General features: G+C 40.0%; 1 protein-coding gene across 6 annotated transcripts; it reads right to left on the minus strand.

The window, feature by feature from the left end:
* Window positions 1–4940: 4940 nt before the first annotated feature.
* LOC110536280 (tumor necrosis factor receptor superfamily member 10B) lies at window positions 4941–19993 on the minus strand. 6 transcript variants are annotated; one of them, XM_021621989.2, is made up of 10 exons: window positions 19776–19993; window positions 10260–10422; window positions 9822–9950; window positions 9566–9677; window positions 9314–9405; window positions 9021–9104; window positions 8699–8739; window positions 8253–8519; window positions 6771–6804; window positions 4941–6636 (listed from the first exon to the last, which is right to left on the minus strand). In XM_021621989.2, exons 1-10 carry the CDS (start codon window positions 19815–19817, stop codon window positions 6338–6340), a joined length of 1263 nt encoding a protein of 420 aa, XP_021477664.2. In that variant the 5' UTR covers window positions 19818–19993; the 3' UTR covers window positions 4941–6337. The 6 variants fall into 6 exon arrangements, with proteins under 6 accessions (XP_021477664.2, XP_021477666.2, XP_021477663.2 ...); XM_021621991.2 differs by having other exon boundaries at window positions 8421–8519; window positions 9021–9107; XM_021621988.2 differs by having other exon boundaries at window positions 9021–9107.
* Window positions 19994–20207: the final 214 nt, after the last annotated feature.

Here is a 20207-nt window from a genome sequence, read left to right on the forward strand (position 1 = left end):
TTCGATATTGTTCATCATTTATGTCAAATAGCTTCTTTTGTTAGGGCGTTTGGTAAACAAATCCAAACGCTCGTTCAGGTCCAGTCGGACGAAAAGTTCAAAAAGTTATATTACAGGTCGAAGAAACTTGTCAAACTAAGTATAGAATCAATCTTTAGGATGTTTTTATCATAAATGTTCAATAATGTTCCAACCGGAGAATTCCATTGTCTTTAGAAAAGCAATGGAACGAGAGATACCTCTCATGTGAACTCGTGTGACTGAGAACGAGGCTGCTGCCAGACCCCTTAGTCAAACAGCTCTCATTTGCTCCCACTTCACAGTAGAAGCCTGAAACAACGTTCTAAAGACGGTAGACATCTAGTGGAAGCCGTAGGAAGTGCAAAATAACCCATATCCCACTCTGTATTCGATAGGGGCTGAGTTCAAAAACTACAAACCTCAGATTTCCCACTCCCTGTTTGGATTTTTTCTCAGGTTATTGCTTGCCATATGAGTTCTGTTATACTCACAGACATCATTCAAGCAGTTTTAGAAACATCAGAGTGTTTTCTATCCAATACTAATAATAATATGCATATATTAGCATCTGGGACTGAGTAGGAGGCAGTTAACTCAGGGCACGCTATTCATCCAAAAGTGAAAATGCTGCCCCCTATCCCAAATTTAACAGGTGCATGTTTATCAATAATTGGAAGAAGCAATTTCATAAATTCATCAAGTGCAGCATCTGGATGCTCCTCATTAATCACATCAGACCACAAATATTTTTAACATCATCCACATAAGAGTCACAGCAAAATATTTTGTATGATCTCTTATACATTATTTTAAGCCCAGCTATTAGAACTTTGGCTTTCCTGGATATAGCCACTATATTGTGATCACTGCATCCAACGGGTACGGATACAGCTTTAGAACAAAGTTCTGCAGCATTAGTAAAAATGTGATCGATAAATGTGGATGATCTTGTTCCTGTAGTGTTTGTAAACACCCTGGTAGGTTGATTAATAACCTGAACCAGATTACAGGTACTGGTTACAGTAAGAAGGAGCTATTGATCTCTTGAGAAGAAGCTCTTGAGTGGACAGCTTGATGAAAACTAGTTAATATTCAGGTCCCCAAGAAATTAGAGCTCTCTGTTTACATCACATACACGATCATGCATCTCACACATATTATTTAGATACTGACTGTTAGCACTTTGTGGCCTATAGCAACACCCCACAAGAAAAGCTTTAGATGTGCCAAGGTAACCTGCAACCACAACACTTCAATAACACTTGACATAAGATCTTATCCAAGCATTACAGGGATATGGCTCTGAATATTTTCAGCAACACCTCCCCCATAATCATTTCTGTCTCGTCTATAGATGTTATATCCTTGTATTACTACTGATGTATCATCAAATGAATTATCTAAGTGAGTCTCAGAAATTGATAATATAGGAATGTTATCTGGTGTTAGCACGTTATTGATTTCATTAACCTTATTTCTAAGGCTACATATATTAATATGGGCTATTTTCAGCCCTTTCCTGGGAAGCTTATCAGATATAGAAATAATACTGAATTAGAGCAAACAAAACAAGAGAAAAAAATATACATTCAGCAGTCCAGTAATCAATTGGTGTGTGTGTGTGTTCTGCGAGGTTGAAGCTACGAACCCATAGGCTTGGCTCTCTCATCCTTTCCAGGCTTCTGTGAGGGAGGGTAGACAATGAGCCTGTCATAGCGGATGTAAGCAATGTACTCACGTGCTCTGGCTGCTTTCATGGCTGGGATCAGTTCTTTCCTTTTCTGGCACACAGCTTCAGGCCTTCATGGTCGAATTGCTGAAAAGAAACCACTACTAAAGGACACCAATAAGAAGAAGAGACTTGCTTGGGCCAGGAAACACAAGCAAAGAACATTAGACCGGTGGAATGATGGATGGCACTAAATACAGCGAAATTCTTGAGGGAAAACTGTTTCAGTCTTCCAGAGATTTGAGACTGGGACGAAGGTTCACCTTTCAGCATTACAAGCATACTGCTAAAGCAACACTCAAGTGTTTTAAGGGGAAACATTTAAATGTCTTGGAATGGCCGAGTCAAAGGCCAGACCTCAATCCAATTGAGAATCTGTGGTATGACTTAAAGATTTCTGTACACCAGCAGAACCCATCCAACTTGAAGGATAAGTTTTGCCTTGAAGAATGGGCAAAAATCCCAGTGGCTAGATGTGCCAAGCTTATAGAGACATACCTCAAGAGACTTGCAGCTGTAATTGCTGCAAAAGGTGGCTCTGCAAAGCATTGACTTTGGGGGGGGGTGAATAGTTATGCACGGTCAAGTTTTCTGATATTTTTTGTCTTATTTCTTGTTTGTTTCAGAACAAAAAATATTTTGCATCTTCAAAGTGGTAGGCTTGTTGTGTAAATCAAATGATACAAACCGCCCAAAAATGTATTTTAATTCCAGGTTGTAAGGCAACAAAATAGAAAAAAATGCAAAGGAGGGTGAATACTTTCGTAAGCCACTGTATCTACTAAACCTAGCCCTATCCCTAACTCTCAACTTACTCCTTACCCTAGCTCTAACCCTTATTATAAACCTAACCTTACCCAAATTTTTACATTAGCAAACAGTTGCTTATCAACAGATAAGTTTGTTGATAGTGATGAACTATCCAGACTATCCAAATAAAGTGTGACCAGACATCTGAGGATGAAAAGGATCATATTGAACACCGTAGACATACATTAAGTATACAAAACATTATGAACACCTTTCTTTCCTTTACATAGATTGTCCAGGTAAATCTAGGTGAAAGCTATGCTCACTTATTGATGCAACTTGTTATTAAATCCACTTCAATCAGTGTAGATGAAGGGGAGGAGAGGTTAAAGGAGGATTTCCAAGCTTTGAGACATGGATTGTGTGTGCCATTCAGAGGGTGAAAAGGCAAGACAAAATATTTAAGTGCCTTTGAACGGGGTATGGTAGTTGGTGCCAGGCACACCGTTTTGTGTCAAGATCTGCAACTCTGGGTTTTTCACGCTCAACAGTTTCCCGTGTTTATCAAGAATGATCCATATCAAGAATATGCAACTCAATATTAGGAAGGTGTTCTTAATATTTTGTACACTCAGTGTAGACTCATCTTAGCTGCCTCCTTGTGTGGGGATTGATTCATTGTACAGGTTTAAAGAGATATTCAGATAGAATTCTTGTTCATAATGAAGATAATGTTACAGATTCTTCTTATCTCCAAGCTCCTGGAAATGCTTTTACTGACTCCGCAACAAATACATTACTGGCTAAGCCATGTGGAGATAGTAAAGATGGAAAAACTGTCGAAGACAATGATAAACCAATGAGTTTCTTACCAGAAAATACAGATGAAAATGGTAATTCACATAAATATAAAGGTAGAGACCAACAGGTGGAAAATGCAACTCATGAAGAAATTACCAAACCTAATAGTCTCAAATTATTACCGCTCATTACTAACATACGTGAGTAGAATGACACCTTTAAAAGTGCAGAAGAAGAACAGTCACTTGTATTATTTTGTTGGAAAGATGAGGCAAGCTGGGGATTCCAAATAACAAAAGCAGATTACAAGTATCCAAGAATCTGAAGAAAACCCACCCCTTCTCCCAACATCAAAAACAGACTAATTGGAAAACATTTTAAACAACCATCCGCAAACACAGGAAGTAGTCTCCATGTGTAATGGAGGGTCTAGAGCTGTGGCTTGGCTGACTTGCCCCAGTTCCACAGCTTTGGTTTTGCTCTGTGAGGAGGATGTGCTCTCCTGTTGCTGCTGACACATGGGTAGGAATATTCCCTGTAGCTACAGACACACAGGTAGGGTCATTCCCTGTAGCTACAGACACATGGGTAGGAATATTCCCTGTAGCTACAGACACACAGGTAGGGTCATTCCCTGTAGCTACAGACACATGGGTAGTTTCATTCCCTGTTGCTACAGACACATGGGTAGAATCATTCCCTGTAGCTACATAGACCCGGGTAGGGTCATTCCCTGTAGCTAGACTCCCGGGTAAGGTCATTCTCTGTCACTAGACACATGGGTAGGGTCATTCCTTGTAGCTACAGACACATGGGCAGGGTCATTCCCTGTTGCTACAGACACATGGGTAGAATCATTCCCTGTAGGGAACTGTGTGCCACTGCCACCTGCTGGACTATCACATGTTCTGAGAAGACACAACTGCTCTGAGAAAATACATTATTCTGAGAATAAACATCACTGTTCGAAGACACATCACTCTGCCTATTTCTGTTTTCTCTCCGGGATGGTCTTGCCTCTGCGTTGGTGGTTCCTGAAGCTCACCAATCTTCTGGCATTGCACAATGTAATGCCAGTCAGCTGGATGAGCTGCCTGGCGGTGCAGTGGTTTAAGTCAAATTAAGTGTTGTTTGCCATCCTCACACCAAGTACAGGTGCTGAGTCCAGGCTTGCTTCTATTGTTGAGGTGTGGTGGTCTTACCAGTACTTTTTACAGCTGCCGAAGCATCACCCAGGTGGGTGCTGATCTACAGAGGAGCTGTGACTATCGAAAATGACAAGGTGCCCGATGAAGAGCTCCGGGGCCTGTCTGTCAGATGTCTCTACCTCCCTGCCTGGCTGTACCATCTATGCTCCCTCCTCTCAAGACAGAAGATAAGAAGTTGAGAAAGGTACTAAAGCTGTGGATGACCATCACCCAAGAACTACCAGATCCTCCTACATTTGTTTTGTGAAATAGTTATTTTGTTTTTCTTTTTAAAAGCAACTTTGAGATTCAACATGTAATTGAAAGAGCTACCTATACAAAATAAATCTATTATTAATCTGACAATTTATTGATTCAGAATGACCTTTTTGGAATAACACACAATTATGACATCAAAGAACATTTAGACATATTTAGAAAAGGGCATAACATTTAAATTGTAATAGAATATTTATTTCAAAACTGACGCATTACCATCAATTTTATCAAAAATAATAATATTTAGTTGTAAAGAACAGCGACATACAATAATAAATATTGACATACATCACGTGTGAAATGTTACATTAAAATTGACACTGGCAAGGCAACTGCATTTTGGATTCAACTCAAGGAAATATTCTGTAAACGGTAACAGAGGAAATATGAAGAAAATACTTGAATGTTAGTGAAACGGTCTTGAGGGGCACTCTGTGAAGACAAGAACATAGCTAACAATGTAGAGAGAATATTGTCTTTTGCAATCATGAGAGACTAACCTCACTCATTCCATCAACATTAAAAAGGCCATGCTAAATACTACATCACTAAATACAGTGTACAGTACTACAGGCTGGGAATAGCAGCTCATCATTAGACAGCAGAAGACTAGATTATTTCCATAGATAGCGCCACCTAGTGGAAACCAGCTGCTCTGAACTCAAGACCTGATCAACATTGCCCATTTACAAATACCAAATGGTCAATGCCATTTTAAACACTTGGTTACACTGAAACATCCTTCAAATAAATCAAAATCTGTAAAAAATAAAATAAAAACAAAACTCGACATACATTTTTTGCTTAAGGAGCAACTGGAACTTTGGCATTATCATCAGTGTTAAGACAGAACTTTGTAGCAATATCGTGGACAGTGACAGCATTTCATTTCCTGATGAAGTCAAATTGAGATAAAAGTATCAAGGTTCATCATCAATACAAATAAACAACCACAACAACCAATAAATTGCTCTACAATACCAAAATATATTTTTAAATCTCATAATTACCTGTATTTTTTGATCATGTGTAAATAGGTGTATTACATTCATTGCCAACTCTTCAAGAGACACCACTGGGAGTACTTTCCAAATGCCACCCTATTTCCTATATAGTGCATTGCTTTTGAACAGAGCCCTGGTCAAAAGTAATAGGGTTAAAATACAGTCAGGCCTGTCCATGCCTTGATCAGTGCATTCCATAATGGCACGATGATGTCAGCGTAGACAACATCCGGTGTATATTATCCCGTTCCCCTACAGCAGTGTTTCCCAGCAACAGTCCTCCAGTAACTCCAAAAGCACAACTTTTTGCTGTAGTCCATTACAAACTCACCTGATTCAACTCATTGAGAGCTTGATGATTAATTGACAAGTTGAATCAGGTGTGCTTGTCCAGGGCTAAAACAGAAATGTGTGCCGTTAGGGGTACTGAAGTTGTGATACTCAACTCTAAACATCCACCACCAGCTCTAGTCACTAGCCAGTGCATAGCCTAACAGTTCACTGTGTGAAACTGTACAGAGGAAATTACTCAACAGCAAGCCAATATGCCTGTCACAGGCATACATTCACTCTTCATTTTCTGCATATTCATAATAACCATTTTCAATGGCTTTTGAAATAATATTTTCTGCTGATAACCTTTGGCCAAAATAAAGTAACGCTTTGATTAGGTCATTCATGTCAGCGTCCATGCCCACCTTCTCCAACCATACTTTCAACAGTTCATAGACTCGATCTTCAGGATGAAGGTGCGTAGAGCTTTTTATAGCATTGTCAGAGAGTCCGATGTGCCTGAAGAATCTGTTATGGTAGTGAACATCCAGCTCTTCAAAAAGTTCAAAACTTTTCTTCAAGGACTCATCACCTGAAAACAAAAAGGCATGTCAAGACCATGACATCAAAGCCCACCATTCAATAGTGTATTATCAACTTAGGATACATATTATTTTATGTTATTAACTAGTCTAAAACCATAAAATATAGAGGGTATACTCTCACCATTCAAAGGAACCAGTTTTATGAGGACATTTTCCTAAAAGAAATACAGATAAAAGAAACAACATGGTCAGTTATGAATCCTAAAACAGAAGTCTGGCTCCTTAATTAGGCCTGTGCACTAGCTCTGAAGTTAACTCTTGGAGGGTCATGCAGGAGGTGTAGGTGAAGGACCTCTACAACAGCTCTGGGCTTCCCTTCCTTGACCCTGCATGTGCATCTATAAATCACATTTACAATGCCTTCAGAAAGTATTGACACCCCTTGACTTTTTCTACATTTGGTTGTGTTACAGCCTGAATTGAAAATGGATTAAACTTAGTTTTTTTGTCACTGGCCAAAACAAAATAGTTCCACATTATAGGGTGTTTCAAAACATGTTTTGTGCAAATTAATTTAAAAAAGAAAATCTAAAATGTCTTGAGTCAATAAGCATTCAACCTCTTTGCAAGCCTAAATAAGTTCAGAAATAAAAATGTGCTCAACTCACATAATAAGTTGCATGGACTTACTCCATGTGCAATCAAAGTGTTTAACATGATTTTTGAATGACTACCTTACAATTATCTGTATGTGTGTGGTATAGAGGTAAGGTCCCTCTGTCGAGCAGTGCATTTCAAACACAGATTCAACCACAAAGAACAGGGAGGTTTTCCAATGCTTCGCAAAGGGCACCTATTGCTAGTTAGGTAAAAAAAGAAAAGCAAAAAAGCAAACACTGAATATCCCTTTGAGGATGGTGGAGTTATTCATTACACTTTGGATGGTGTATCAAGACACCCAGTCACTACAAAGATACAGGTGTCCTTCCTAACTCAGCTTGAAGTATTGTGAAAATAATAATGTGCAAATATTGCAAAATCCAGGTGTGGAAATATCTTAGAGACTTACAGCTGTAGTCGGACTCAGGGGTGTCTCATGTCAATTAGACATGTCTGTATTTCATTTTTAATAAATTAGCAAACATTTCTAAAAACATGTTTTCACTTTGTCATTATGGGGTATTGTGTGTAGATGGGTGAGAGTAAAAAATTGATTTAATCCACAACAAAATGTGGAATAAGTCAAGGGGTCTGAATACTTTCTGAAGGCACTGTTTGTGCTTGGGCTTGGCCATTAGCAATAGTTCAGCAAATCTTCAAAAACATGTCTAAAAATGCACACTAGAAAAGACTGGTGACCGACCTAGTAAGTCTTCGTCAAGATGGTGGAAAGGGAGTAGCACTACTCCAAAATGGGACATGGTGGCTAAGCGTCCATTTGACCGTAAGATTAATTATTAAGTGTGTGTACTAATGCTATCATACATCAGACAACTGTGGCTTTCAACAAACAGTAAGTTAATGGAGCAGAGAATAGAAAGTAAGACCAGATCCAGAATAGGATGAGTACTAAATTAACTATAAGGATGGAGTTAGAAAAGAGCTTGGGGGAAGACAGGGGAAGGTAAGTTAGCCTGAGCATGACCAGAGCAGCTGCTCTCACCCCAGCCGAAGAGCCAGGCTGCCTCTTGGCCGAAGGGCTGGGAAGCGGGGAGGATCTGGGGAGGGGGGCTGAGGGTAGTGCAGACAGACTGGACTGGGAAGAGTTGGTGGTGTTGGGGAGACTGTCGCCCAGTCCATTGTCCTCATCCTCTGAGGCTTTGGCACCCACCGCCTGGGTCTGCTCCAGCAAGGGATAGAGCTGTGTGTCATCCAGCACAGCATTCTGGTTGTTCTGCCTCTCCTCAATTGACCTGTTATTTTGATCATCCTGCAAAATATGAAAAATTATGTTCTCACAAAATGTTGCCATGTTCTCACAAAGTGTGTGTAATTTTATCAGCTCATCTCTCAGTAATTTTATCAGAATTAATCAAATTCGATATGCAGTGCTGATTGAGTGACACTGTGAATGTGAAAATAACATTTGAATGAGACTGACTGACGCACCACCACAACTTTTAGCGTCGCACTGGGATTATTCTGGGTGTCTGGAACAGAGGAAATGTGACTCAGACACGGCACTTCACATCCAGGTACAATATTGACTGTTCTGTTGACAGCCTTAAGACGCAGTGAGCTTCAAAGCTTTGAGGCTATGTGTCCTCTGGATGGCACCCCATTCTCTTTATAGTGCACTACTTTTGACCAGGGCATATAGGGCTCTGGCCAAAAGTAGTACACTATATATGGAATAGGGTGCTATTTGGAACACAGCCTGAGCCTTCACTATTGAAAGCAAAGGTATTTATTTTATATAAAATGACCTTACCTGTCCTTTTAAAGAGCTTTCGCCTCATCCAATAGACACTGGCAAGTGCAGCAGTGATACCCAGTACTGCCACCACAATCACAACTACTGTTTCCATAGAGAGAAAATTGTCACAACCACATCCCTCTGCTGTTTCCCAAGTTAGCAGTTTTCTGTTTGAATCCCAGATTGTCCCTTTATATTCAGAAAGTCAATTATCAAATACATTCAACATTAATAATATTTACAAAAATAACGACACAACAGAGCATGTAGCAAGGTGATGTATGCTGTACCTGGGCCTGGAGTTTTACCTGAGATGGTGCTGGATGTGGGCAGTCTGGTCTCACAGACCGTGTTGGACGTAGTGGTGCAGTTCTTCACCCTCACCTCATTGTCTTTACATCTGGGAGAAGAGGAGGGTTTCAACAAAAATACATTTTGAAAATAAAAAGATATGGAATGTGTAAGGTGAACATTCTTCATTTTGTAATGTTTAATGATAATCAAATGGAAGTTAGTTTGTCAAGTATCAGTGAGTAAGCTCAAATATTATATGGACCTACCTTGAGCACTTTTTGCACACCTCGCAGGCTTGGTCAGGGGCACAGAAATACCCTGGTTTACACTGGCACTCTGTGTTCTGAGTGATGGTGCATGTCTTTGTGGTTACCTGATCTGTGACAGGAACACTGAGTTTGGCATGTTGACGCAAAGAGCATGGCCTGCATTCATAAAGCATCACAGAGTAGAACTCCTGATGTCGGCTCTGTTTTGTCATTCATTTTAAATGGCATAACGCCATCGTCAAATAGAATTTACCTGAGCGACACTTAGTGCACTTTAAGCACTGTGGCAGTCCGTTATCATGCTCTGTGTATGTGTCGAGGTCACAGTCCTCACATGTTCCTTTCTCCAAGGCACCCGTGCAGTACGCTTTGACATATTTACCTGAGGCCATAGAGAAACAACAGTTGTCTACCTGTACATAAAGCAGACACTTGAAGGTCAACTGAATATTCATTACTGTAGCCATATAACCGGAGTCATTACAAGGTCAAACTTGCTTCAGTAGTTCCTATTATGGATTTCAGCTTGTGACTAGCTAAGTCCCAAATAGCACCCTATTCCCTATATAGTACACTACTTTAGACCAAGGCCCATAGGGCTCTGGTCACAGGTAGTGCACTATATAAGGAATAGCATAGGGTACCATTTCGGATGCATACACTGTGGATCTCAAATCTTCATTTGTCTCACCAGCTGGGCAATTCAAACAGCAGATGTTGTCATGTGGGTACTCCAGGTTTTCCCTGCATGAGATGTCCCGCTGTTTCCTGTTCCTGACGCTGCCTCCTGTCTGTGTCAACTCAAGGCCAGATTGAGCTGCCGCCATGGGGTTGAGGGCCCAGATGAGGACAACCTTAGATAAAGATGAACAGCTTGTATTAAAAACACACTGTCATCCAGTTGTCCCCTTGTTTCCTGTAGACACCCATAGCATCTAAGCAAAGTGTAATCAAAGTGGGTTAGCAAATCTGCATTGTAGAGCTAGTTATTTATTGTCTCACAATATGGCATTATCAAATCTAACTTTTTTTTGTCATATGCACAGGAAACAGTGTAGGTCTACACAGTACAATGACATTATTGACTTTACAATAAAACCGGGAATACCTCTAGGTTCCATATTAATGAGTAACCAGGGAAGGGCAAAAATCACAATCCCAGAATATTTTGGAGATCATCCAAACCTTGTTAGCAAAGCAATTTCTTAGCTTTTGTACATACAGAGCTCCTTGTTCAAATGACATCATAGTTTGCAAGACTTAGGTTTAATAACAGGACCAATATAATTGCATTCCTGATCACACCACTGACTCTCTAGCAAAACAAATACAAAGTTCAGCTGGTGTGGAAGAGGGGAAGCAATAGATGGGAATTTCCATCAACGGCCATATTGGAGACGGCTCATAAATCTCTCTCACTTAAATAGTTAGACATGGTTGATTACGAATATGCCATTTAATGTGATGTGTAGAAAATGAGACATCAGCAAGTTGCCAGTCATTGAGAATGTAGTTATTTTAGGCTGCATTTAAAAGCACCCCAATCCTGATCTCTTCCTATTAATTGGGAAAAGATCAGAATTGGGATGCCTCTAAACGCAGCCTCTTACACAGTGAACATGGAAGATATGTTAAACCCTGTCTTTCTTATCCCTGTCACTTCAACTATAAGTGAAGCAAGCCTAATGATTAGTCATTTCTGTAGTTACACAAACATGATTTTGAAACTGTTCCAATGGGTTTAAATTAATCTCCAAGCAGACACATGCTGAATTAATAAGATCACTGAAAAATAATGTTGCCAGTGTAAATATGAGGTAGAAATGTTCTACAGCCTAGGTCTTCATATGGTTGAACTAGGCCTGTGTGTGTACTGTATTTATCAGCTAAAGACAAATAAGGACGGTGTTTGCAATTTCCCCACTAATCCCTTTGGAACTGCCGCTGAGTCACAAGATACATGGGCACACCCAATTTAGCAACCTGTATTCACCTGTACATTACAGTGGAGTATGTCCAAATATGGCCTTCCTACAAACCTGCTGAACAAATTAAAACCCAAGCACATTCCAGACAAGACGCTACGTGACAGCTAGACAGAATAATAAACTGGATGATTCGAACCCTGAATCCTGATTGGCTGACAGCCGTGGTATATCAGACCGTATACCATGGGTATGACAAAACATGTAAATACTTCTCTAATTATGTTGGAAACCAGTTTATAACAGCAATAAGGTACCTCAATGGTTTGTGATGTATGGCCATTATACCACAGCTACGGGCTATATCCAGGCACTCAGCTTTGCATCGTACGTAAGAACAGCCCTTAGTCGTGTTATAGTAGCCATATACAGTTGAAGTCGGAAGTTTACATACACTTAGGTTGGAGTCATTAAAACTTGTTTTTCAACCAAACCATACATTTTGTTAACAAACTATAGTTTTGGCAAGTTGATTATGACATATACTTTGTGCATGACAATTAATTTTTCCAACAATTGTTTACAGACAGATTATTTCACTTAATCACAATTCCAGTGGGTCAGAAGTTTACATACACAGCTTGGAAAATTCCAGAAAATTATGCCATGGCTTAAGAAGCTTCTGATAGGCTAATTGACATCATTTGAGTCAATTGAAGGTGTACCTGTGGTAGTATTTCAATGCCTAACTTCAAACTCAGTGCCTCTTTGCTTGACATCATGGGAAAATCAAAAGAAATCAGCCAAGACCTCAGAAAAAAACATTTTAGACCTCCACAAATCTAGTTCTTCCTTGGGAGCAATTTCCAAATGCCTGAAGGTACCACGTTCATCTGTACAAACAATAGTATGTAAGAATTTAACACCATGGGACCACACAGCCATCATACCGCTCAGGAAGGAGACGCGTTCTGTGTCCTAGAGATGAACGTGCTGTGGTGCAAAAAGTGCAAATCAATCCCAGAACAACAGCAAAGGACCTTGTGAAGATGCTGTAGGAAACAGGTACAAAAGTATCTATAGCCATAGTAAAACGAGTTATAGTTTGCAACTGCACATGGGGACAAAGATCATACTTTTTGAAGAAATGTCCTTGGGTCTGATGAATCAAAAATAGAACTGTTTGGCCATAATGACCATCGTTATGTTCGGAGGAAAAAGGGGGAGGCTTGCAAGCCGAAGAACACCATCCCAACCATGAAGCACGGGGATGGCAGCATAATGCTGTGGGGGTGCTTTGCTGCAGGAGGGACTGGTGCACTTCACAAAATAGATGGCATCATGAGGAAAGAAAATGATGTGGATATATTGAAGCAACATCTCAAGACATCAGTCAGGAAGTTAAAGCTTGGTTGCAAATGGGTCTTCCAAATGGACAATTGAGTGTATGTATACTTTTGAACCACTGGGAATGTGATGAAAGAAATAAAAGCTGAAATACATAACTCTCTCTACTATTATTCTGACAATTCACATTCTTAAATAAAGTGGTGATCCTAACTGACCTAAAACAGGGAATTACCAGGATTAAATGTAAGGAATTGTGAAAAACTGAGTTTAACCTCTTGGGTAGGGGGCAGTATTTTCACGTCCGGATGAAAAGCGTGCCCAAAGTAAACTGCCTGTTACTCAGACCCAGAAGCTAAGATATGCAGATAATGGTAGATTTGGATAGAAAACACTCTAAAGTTTCTAAAACTGTTAAAATTATATCTATGAGTATAACAGAACTGATATGACAGGCGAAACCCAGAGGACAAACCACCCCCCCAAAAAAACAATTCAGCCTACCACTGTTTTCAATGGCTGTCACCTTTATTATAAGACTAAATTCTCCCAGATTGCAGTTTCTAGGGCTTCCACTAGATGTCAGTCTTTAGAGTTTCATGCTGGTTTTTGGAAAAATGAGCCAGAAATTGTAGTTTTTCTAGGCGGCTCTCATTTTGTCTGTAGTGTTTCCAAGGGAGTGGAAGAAGACAATAACGAGTCTTAAATGTTGTTTATTTACGTATTAGGGTACCTAAGGTTTGATTATAAACGTTGTTTGACTTGTTTGGAAAAGTTTATTAGTAACGTTTGGGATTAATTTTGTACGCATTTTGATGGAGCAAAACTGGGTGGATTATTGACGGAAGCGCGCCAGCTAAAATTAGTTTTTATGGATATAAAGAAGGACATTATCGAACAAAAGGACCATTTGTGATGTATCTGTGACCTTTTGGAGTGCCAACAGAAGAAGATCATCAAAGGCATTTATTATAATCGCTATTTCTGACTTGTGGTGCACCTGCCTGGTTGAAATATGTTTTTCATGCTTTTGTATGCGGGGCGCTGTCTTCAGATAATCGCATGGTGTGCTTTCGCCGTAAAGCCTTTTTGAAATCTGATACAGCGACTGGATTAACAAGAAGTTAAAAGCTTTATTTTGTTGTATTACACTTGTGATTTTATGAAGGTTAAATATTTATAATTCTGTAGTTTGAATTTTGCGCACTGCAATTTCACCGGATGTTGGCCAGGTGGGACGGCCCGGCCCATAAGTTAAATGTATTTGGCTAAAGTGTATGTAAACTTCCGACTTCAACTGTATATGAATGTCAGCATGTATTCTTTCTGTAGATAATAGCATCCTGTCAGGCTGTATCACCGCCCGCAACCGCAGTGGTCTCCAGAGGGTGGTGCGGTCTGCCACGGCCTGTTCACCCCGCTATCATCCAGAAGGCGAGGTCAGTACAGGTGCATGAAAGCTGGAACCGAGATACTGAAAAACAGCTTCTATCTCAAGGCTATCAGACTGTTAAATAGCCATCACTAGCCGGCTTCCACCCGGTTATGCAACACTGCGACTGCCCTATATACATAGACTTGGATTCACTGCCACTTTAATAATGGAACACTAGTCACTTTAATAATGTTTACATATTGCTTTACCCATCTCATACGTATATACTGTATTCTATTCTACTGTATTTTAGTCAATGCCACTGACATTGCTCGATCTAATATTTATCATTTCCATTCTTTTACTTTTAGATTTGTGTATTGTTGTGAATTGTTAGATACTACTGCACTGGAGTTAGTGAAATGCTTGTGTTCCTACACCAGCAATAACATCTGCTAAATATGTGCATGTGACCATTAAACTTTGATTTGATGATTCTGCCAGTGTCTTTGTGCAAAGATGAGGGTCGCTAGACTCGTCAGACGGAAGAACAGAGGACACAGATGATTATTGTATCGTGTGAAACATTGACTTTCTGATGTTGTGGGATTCTCTCTGGTGTTTACAGAACATTGGTGCTGTGAGATGAGGATATCAGGACCTGCTTAGACAAAACAATTGTAGCAGTAGAACAAAGGATTCCAATGTAAGAGAAGAAAATGAGCTGTTATTGGCAGAGAGGTTTGGAACAGTCTTTTTTATTGGTTTATTAACTCAATTTACCGCCTGGTGATGGCACCATGGAAGGCCAAAACTCCATCCCACCAAAACAGGCTGAAATTTCAGGCAGTCTATTCAAACAGCTCTTAAACTAAAAGGGCATTATCATAATTTTCACAATATTATTCCAACCTCATATAGTACAGCTGGGAAATATGGACAAAATATCATTTCACAATATTTGACGGTATGATGGTATTTGACGATATTTTATGTTTTTGGATAATAAAAGTTCTAAATATGCTTTATGAGAAGTTCATGACCATAGGGTGGCAACACAAATTATAAGTGATTTCAAATGGGGCTTTCTCCATCTATACTGTTCAATCCAACTCCAAACAAAGATCATTCATCATTTTAAACCATTTCTGCACTTTTATTAGAAACATCCACACTGTGCCACGCAGCATGATATGGGCAAAAAAATCTAAGCCCATATAATTGGTGAACTGTTGGAATCACAGAATATAATGATTATTCTAATTCTATAGTTGGAATATAGTGGGCAGCACCTTGAATATTTTGTTGTTTGAAAACGAATGAAAACGAATGAATAAACCAGGGAGGAATTATTGACAGGGTTGGTCAGTGTTTCCAGGAGACCATAATTAGATGTTACCCTTTCCATGACAGACTGACCAGGTGAATCCTTGTGAAAGCTATGATCCCTTATTGATGTCACTTTTTGAATCCACTTAAAACCAGTGTAGATGAAGGGGAGGACACAGGTTGAAGGAGGATTTATAAGGCTTGAGACATGGATTGTGTATGTGTGCCATTCAGAGGGTGAATGGGCAAGACAAAATATGTAAGTGCCTTTGAACAGTGTAGTAGGTACCAGGCGCACCGGTTTGAGTATGTAAAGAACTGCAACGCTGCTGGGGTTCACACTCAACAGTGACCCGTGTGTATCAAGAATGGTTCACCACCCATGTCCCTGTGAATTGAGGCTGTTCTGATGGCAAATTGGGGGGGGGGGGGGGGGGGGGGGGCAACTCAGTATTAAGAAGGTGTAACTCATGTTTGGTATAATCAGCGTATATAAAACACAGAAAATCACGTTTTGACTCCACTGGGGCTTTAAGGCATAAGGTTTATTTATTTTAAATGTAGGTCTTTCCTTGTGATGCAGGCCCACTTCTACATTCATGTTGTGTATTTTCGAACGTTCGATCTGGTTTAATCCGAGGAAGAGGAAAGGGGATACCTACTCAGTTGCACAACTGAATGCATTCAAACGAAATACAGCTATTTTTTTTTCATTTTGCAGTAGCTTCTGCTTTAGCCGCTAATAAAATACAAAAACTATACAGGCCTACTTTTGAGAAGGCACTGAGGCTAATAAACAAGTATTCTTGAGTACAACCTCAACTGATTTAAATCCTTCATAAATGAGTAAATAGGATCAGTGACAAACAATGTCATATATTGGAAACATTCTCCTGCCATGAAAGCTTAACTTGACCCACATTTGTGATAATAACACATGTGGTAGTGTCAGAGATATACAACCTCCTACAGCACAATATAACAACCGATGCAAACATCTTGAACTTTAAACACATTTGCTTGAGTTGTAGCCCAGAGGCTGTATACAGTGCATTCGCAAAGTATTCAGATCCCTTACCTTTTTCCACATTACAGCCTGATTCTAAAATGTATTAATTTGTCCCCCCCCCCCCTCTCAATCTACACAATACCCCATAATGACATAGCAACAACAGGTTTGTAGAAGTTTTAGCTAAATTAAACCCTGGAAATATCACATTTAAATAAGTATCCAGACCCTTTATTCAGTACTTTGTTGGGGCACCTTTGGCAGCAATTACAGTCAAGTCTTCTTGGGTATGACGCTACAAGCTTGGCACACCTGTATTTGGGGAATTTCTCGCATTCTTTTCTGCAGATCCTCTCAAGCTCCGTCAGGTTGATTGGGGAGCGCCGCTGCACAGCTATTTTCAGGTCTCTCCAGAGATGTTCCATCGGGTTCAAATCCGGGCTCTTGCTGGACTACTCAAGGACATTCAGAGACTTGTCCCGAAACCACTCCTGCGTTGTCTTGGCTGTGTGGTTAGGGTCGTTGTCTTGTTGGAAAGTGAACTGTCGCCCTGGTTGACTCAAATTAAGTTGTAGAAACATCTCAAGGATGACCAATGGAAACAGGATTCACCTGAGCTCAATTTCAAGTCCCATATCAAAATGTCTCAATATTTATGTAAATAAGATATTTGTCTTATTTTTAATACATTTGGCAAACATATCTAAAAACCTGTTTTCACTTTTTCATTATGGGGTAGTGTGTAGATTGATGAGAAAAAGGGTAAAAGATGAACAGAGAAAAGTGAAGAGAGAATTTTGATCACAACCTGCTCCAGAGCGGACAACTACCCGAAGCACACAGCCAAGACAACGACCCTAAGCACACAGCCAAGACAACGACCCTAAGCACACAGCCAAGACAACGACCCTAAGCACACAGCCAAGACAACGACCCTAAGCACACAGCCAAGACAACGACCCTAAGCACACAGCCAAGACAACGACCCTAAGCACACAGCCAAGACAACGACCCTAACCACACAGCCAAGACAACGAAGGAGTGGCTTCGGGACAAGTCTCTCAAAGTCCTTGAGTGCCCCAGCCAGAGCCCGGACTTGAACCCGATCTAACATCTCTGAAGAGACCTGAAAATAGCTGTGCAGCCACGCTCCCCATCCAACCTGACAGGGCTTGAGAGGATCTTCAGAGAAGAATGGGAAAAAAACTCCCCTGGTGTGCCAAGCTTGTAGCGCCATACCCAAGAAGACTTAAGGCTGTAATCGCTACCAAAGGTGCCCCAACAAAGTACTGAATAAAGGGTCTGAATACTTATGTAAATGTGATATTTCTATAAAAAAATGTGTAATCAATTAGCAAAAATGTCTAAATATCATTTTTTGCTTTGTCATTATGGGGTATTGTATGTAGGTTGATGAAGGGAAAATAACAATTTGATCAATTTTAGAAAAAGGCTGTAGCGTAACAAAATGTGGAAAAAGTCAAGGGGTCTGAATACTTTTCAAATGCACTGAACATCAAACTTCTCAGAGTGGGGGTGCTAATCTAGAAACAGTTTTGCCTTTTAAGGTCTTAATGAATAAGATCACATGGATAGAGGGACTTCACCACTCCTGCTCTGAGATGCTTGATAACTAGTCTCCCTAGGCCGATGGGAAGTCTGGGATTTCCGTGACTTGATGATAGCTGTAGCTGTGGCCACAGAGTGGTGTGCTACTTTAGTAGGTAATCAGAGTCATCACTTTTCACAAGTAGATCATAATGGTTAGTTATTTTACACAGAACACAAGATGACATGTTTCCCCCATAGTAGATATTCTACGACCTTGTTCCCTGTAAAAAGATACCATTTGATTAGAGTTGAAATTAAAGGATATGTTGTTGCCATTTTTCAACAGGTGCACACCTGGGAAATAAAATATAGGCATAGACTACCGTATGGAGCAGCCACCTCATTGTAATATATAACATTTTAAGCATGAGGTACACAAACTGCACAACTTTAAGGGCATATCAGATTAAAAAACATGTATGAGTATGTACAACAGTGTTCTAGAATATTGGATCGTCAGCATTTATACTTGTCTAATGCCAGGAGGTGTTCAGAAATCTACATTTTCAAAATGCAGATCATAAAAATAAAAAAAAACTTTTAAACCATTTCATGTGTTTTATATTGCTTGCAATGAAATAAAGCTACTTTTGCTAACACTATGCATGGTCATCATATTTATAATGTTTATCATAGAAAGTGTGTAGCCAGCTACATTTCCTAATGTTTTGCTTGAAGTTAATATGGCATTTTACCTGAGAAAAGTGTGCAGGTCCTAGGCTGGCATGGTTACACGCGATATGCGGTTGAGGCCAGTTGAACACACTGCCAAATTCTCTAAAATAACCTTAATGGACAGAAATTAACATTCTAGCTATTAGCTGTCTGCTAATAGAATGCCTGTTTATGTATCCTCGTCCAAGTGGAGAAGTGCAACTGAAGCACATAATGTGTCTGATGCCAAGCAGAAATTACAATAAGAATTTTAGATCTGCATTTACAAAATGCAGCAAGACATTTCTTATATAAAAAAATCTCTGTGTGAACTGTCAAGACACTTAAATGAATAGCGGAAATGTATGCCACCTGGATACCTGTTGGTTGGGAGTTGTGGATTCTGGCTGTGTGTTCCCCGTGTATGGTGGTCACAGAGCCGCGTACCTATGTCACAACTATCGCATCTCAGCGACGATGATTTACTCGATGTTTCACAATGGGACACCGGACTAAGTATGCGGCTCTGAGACCAAAACTCCCAACCAACGCGTCCTCTATTCATTTGAATGTGTTGACAGTTGGAGAAATTGCTTGAGCTGCGCTGAGAATTAAACACTGCTGTGTATATGTGTACACGTTTGGTACTATGATAGGCCCTTTAGTCAAGCAGTAGGCTACACCGGCTTCAACCGGCGCCACACAAAAATGTCACACCTTTATGATGCCTTTCCCTTGGCATGTTTACGCGACATTCTTTCTGCCCGACCACATGGCGCATCGATTCTGAAGATTATTTTTTTTTTTATCTTAGAATATATTTGGATCAAAATTAGGCCAACATCGATAGTTTCATTGGCTTGTGAATGGCATCGCTACGTGCAGTGTGTGAACAATGTTCCCAGTCAATTTGATCCCACCGACTGACACAAGTGTCGCGTGAAGAAAGAAACTTACCATCAAATGTATATAGCTCATACTCAAAGGTGGCGTTGACATCCCCGTTGAGAGAACCCCTATCCGACTATACTCAACCGTGGTGTACACATCCCAGTTGAGAGAACCAGCATCCGATATTATACTTTTTTCTCGCGGAGCAAAACTTTAGCCAACTCTCCTCATGAGAGAACTTTCCAGATGACGATTGCGCAGTCTCCGTCACGCCCCTTTAGTCAATAGATTATCTAGGTAAATCCCAATTTAACTTTGTCTATCCTAGACACTGTTTTTGTCTATAAAAATGTCTAAAATGAAGTGCAAATAGGCCTCGATGCGTAATACTTGTTCCATTACTATTATTATTATCATCCACAGAATTAAAGGATTTTTGGGATAACTTGATACATGTTTAATTACAGTATAAATGCAAATAGAAAACACAATATGGAT

This window comes from Oncorhynchus mykiss, chromosome 11, assembly GCF_013265735.2.
Source record: "Oncorhynchus mykiss isolate Arlee chromosome 11, USDA_OmykA_1.1, whole genome shotgun sequence".
NCBI classification, from domain to species: Eukaryota; Metazoa; Chordata; class Actinopteri; order Salmoniformes; family Salmonidae; genus Oncorhynchus; species Oncorhynchus mykiss.